The following is a 1,229-nucleotide window of genomic DNA, read 5'->3' on the forward strand; positions in this document are numbered from 1 at the left end:
GATGATTAGGTGCTGAGTGGGAGAGTTCTGGGTGGTTGCAGTATTGGACCCCCCAATAGGAAGGATGCCCCGCAGACCCATTTGGTTTTGGGCGTCAGTCAATGAAGCCAGTGCAGGATGTAGCGCTGCCTTCGTGTGGGCTTCGAGGGATGGCAGTTTCTATCTACATGCGGGTAGAATACGTGGACCGCCGTGGGTACGGCTGCCCAGTGGCAGGCATAGAACTACGCAGAGGGACAGCACGACCTACTGAGAAGGAAAAGGATATTTATGAACGCGTGAGCCGCCTTAAATAACGAACCGTTAGACGTGGTGGTGGGGTGTAGTAGTGCACGGTTGCTGGGTTGCCAGTAGCACGCGTGACGCCGTGTAGCGCAGGGTAGATGTGGTGTCAGTAGCACGCACGATGCCGGTGTCGCTGTGTGTTTCCTGCCCTTCAAGACACCTGTCAGGGAAATAGCTGCACACGTCGTACATTCTTCAGTAGAGCGGGTGTTAGGGGTGGTCGCAGTTGGATGGGTACGCAGTCGTGGCGGGACTGGCTGACGTGGGGTCTGGGAGGTAGAGGAGAGGTGGGCGTGCCAGGCGCAGCGAACGCTAGCTTAGGCGCAGCTGATTGTCTCGTTCCCGTCAGGGAGTGAGCGTGTTTGCTTGCTTAACTGCGCATCTCTCCTGTATCAGTGTTTGCGAGTGGCGATGCAGATTCCGTCGAGTTTTGTGGGGCTTTCGGGTTTGTGGAAAGTCGCACCAGTCCTCTCCGCATGTGTGAACGTTTGCGTCCGTGAGGCGGTGGCTCTGCAGAGGAGTAATGTTCTGCATGAGTTCTACCGACCGTGAACGTCAGGACACAGCGTCACTTTGGTGCGCCGGGAAGGGCCTAAGCTAGTACTGCTTGGGTGTTGGATGTGATGGGGTGAAACGGGAGGGGCTATGGTGGCGGGATTCGCATGTTGATTCAGAAGGTGTGTTTTGCTTGCGCGCGAAGGCGCAGGAGCACTCATCGCACTGCTGGCCTGCGTGCGCTGGTGGTGCAGTGGACATAAGCAGCAAGGCAGTGTTGTGCGTGCCTTGTATCTGCGGCGCCGAAGTTAGGGGTGAGTGTCCGGTGTGGTGCGACGGCGTTTTGTGGATGGCACCGAGGTAATCTGGGGTAGCGATTGCGCGTTCCGGTGCCCAGGGAGTATGGTGTTAGATGCCAATCCATCTGCGCTGCGCGGGGTTGAATACTG

The 1,229-nt window shown here is 57.4% G+C and overlaps 1 protein-coding gene across 1 annotated transcript; it reads left to right on the forward strand.

The window, feature by feature from the left end:
* Nucleotides 1–101: 101 nt before the first annotated feature.
* On the forward strand, nucleotides 102–565 carry EMH_0099260 (uncharacterized protein; the record flags this gene model as incomplete). Its single annotated transcript, XM_038022081.1, has 2 exons — nucleotides 102–278; nucleotides 512–565. 2 exons carry the CDS (start codon nucleotides 102–104, stop codon nucleotides 563–565), a joined length of 231 nt encoding a protein of 76 aa, XP_037877935.1.
* Nucleotides 566–1,229: the final 664 nt, after the last annotated feature.

Source organism: Eimeria mitis, genomic scaffold, assembly GCF_000499745.2.
Source record: "Eimeria mitis Houghton genomic scaffold, Emh_scaff10398, whole genome shotgun sequence".
Taxonomy (NCBI): Eukaryota; Apicomplexa; class Conoidasida; order Eucoccidiorida; family Eimeriidae; genus Eimeria; species Eimeria mitis.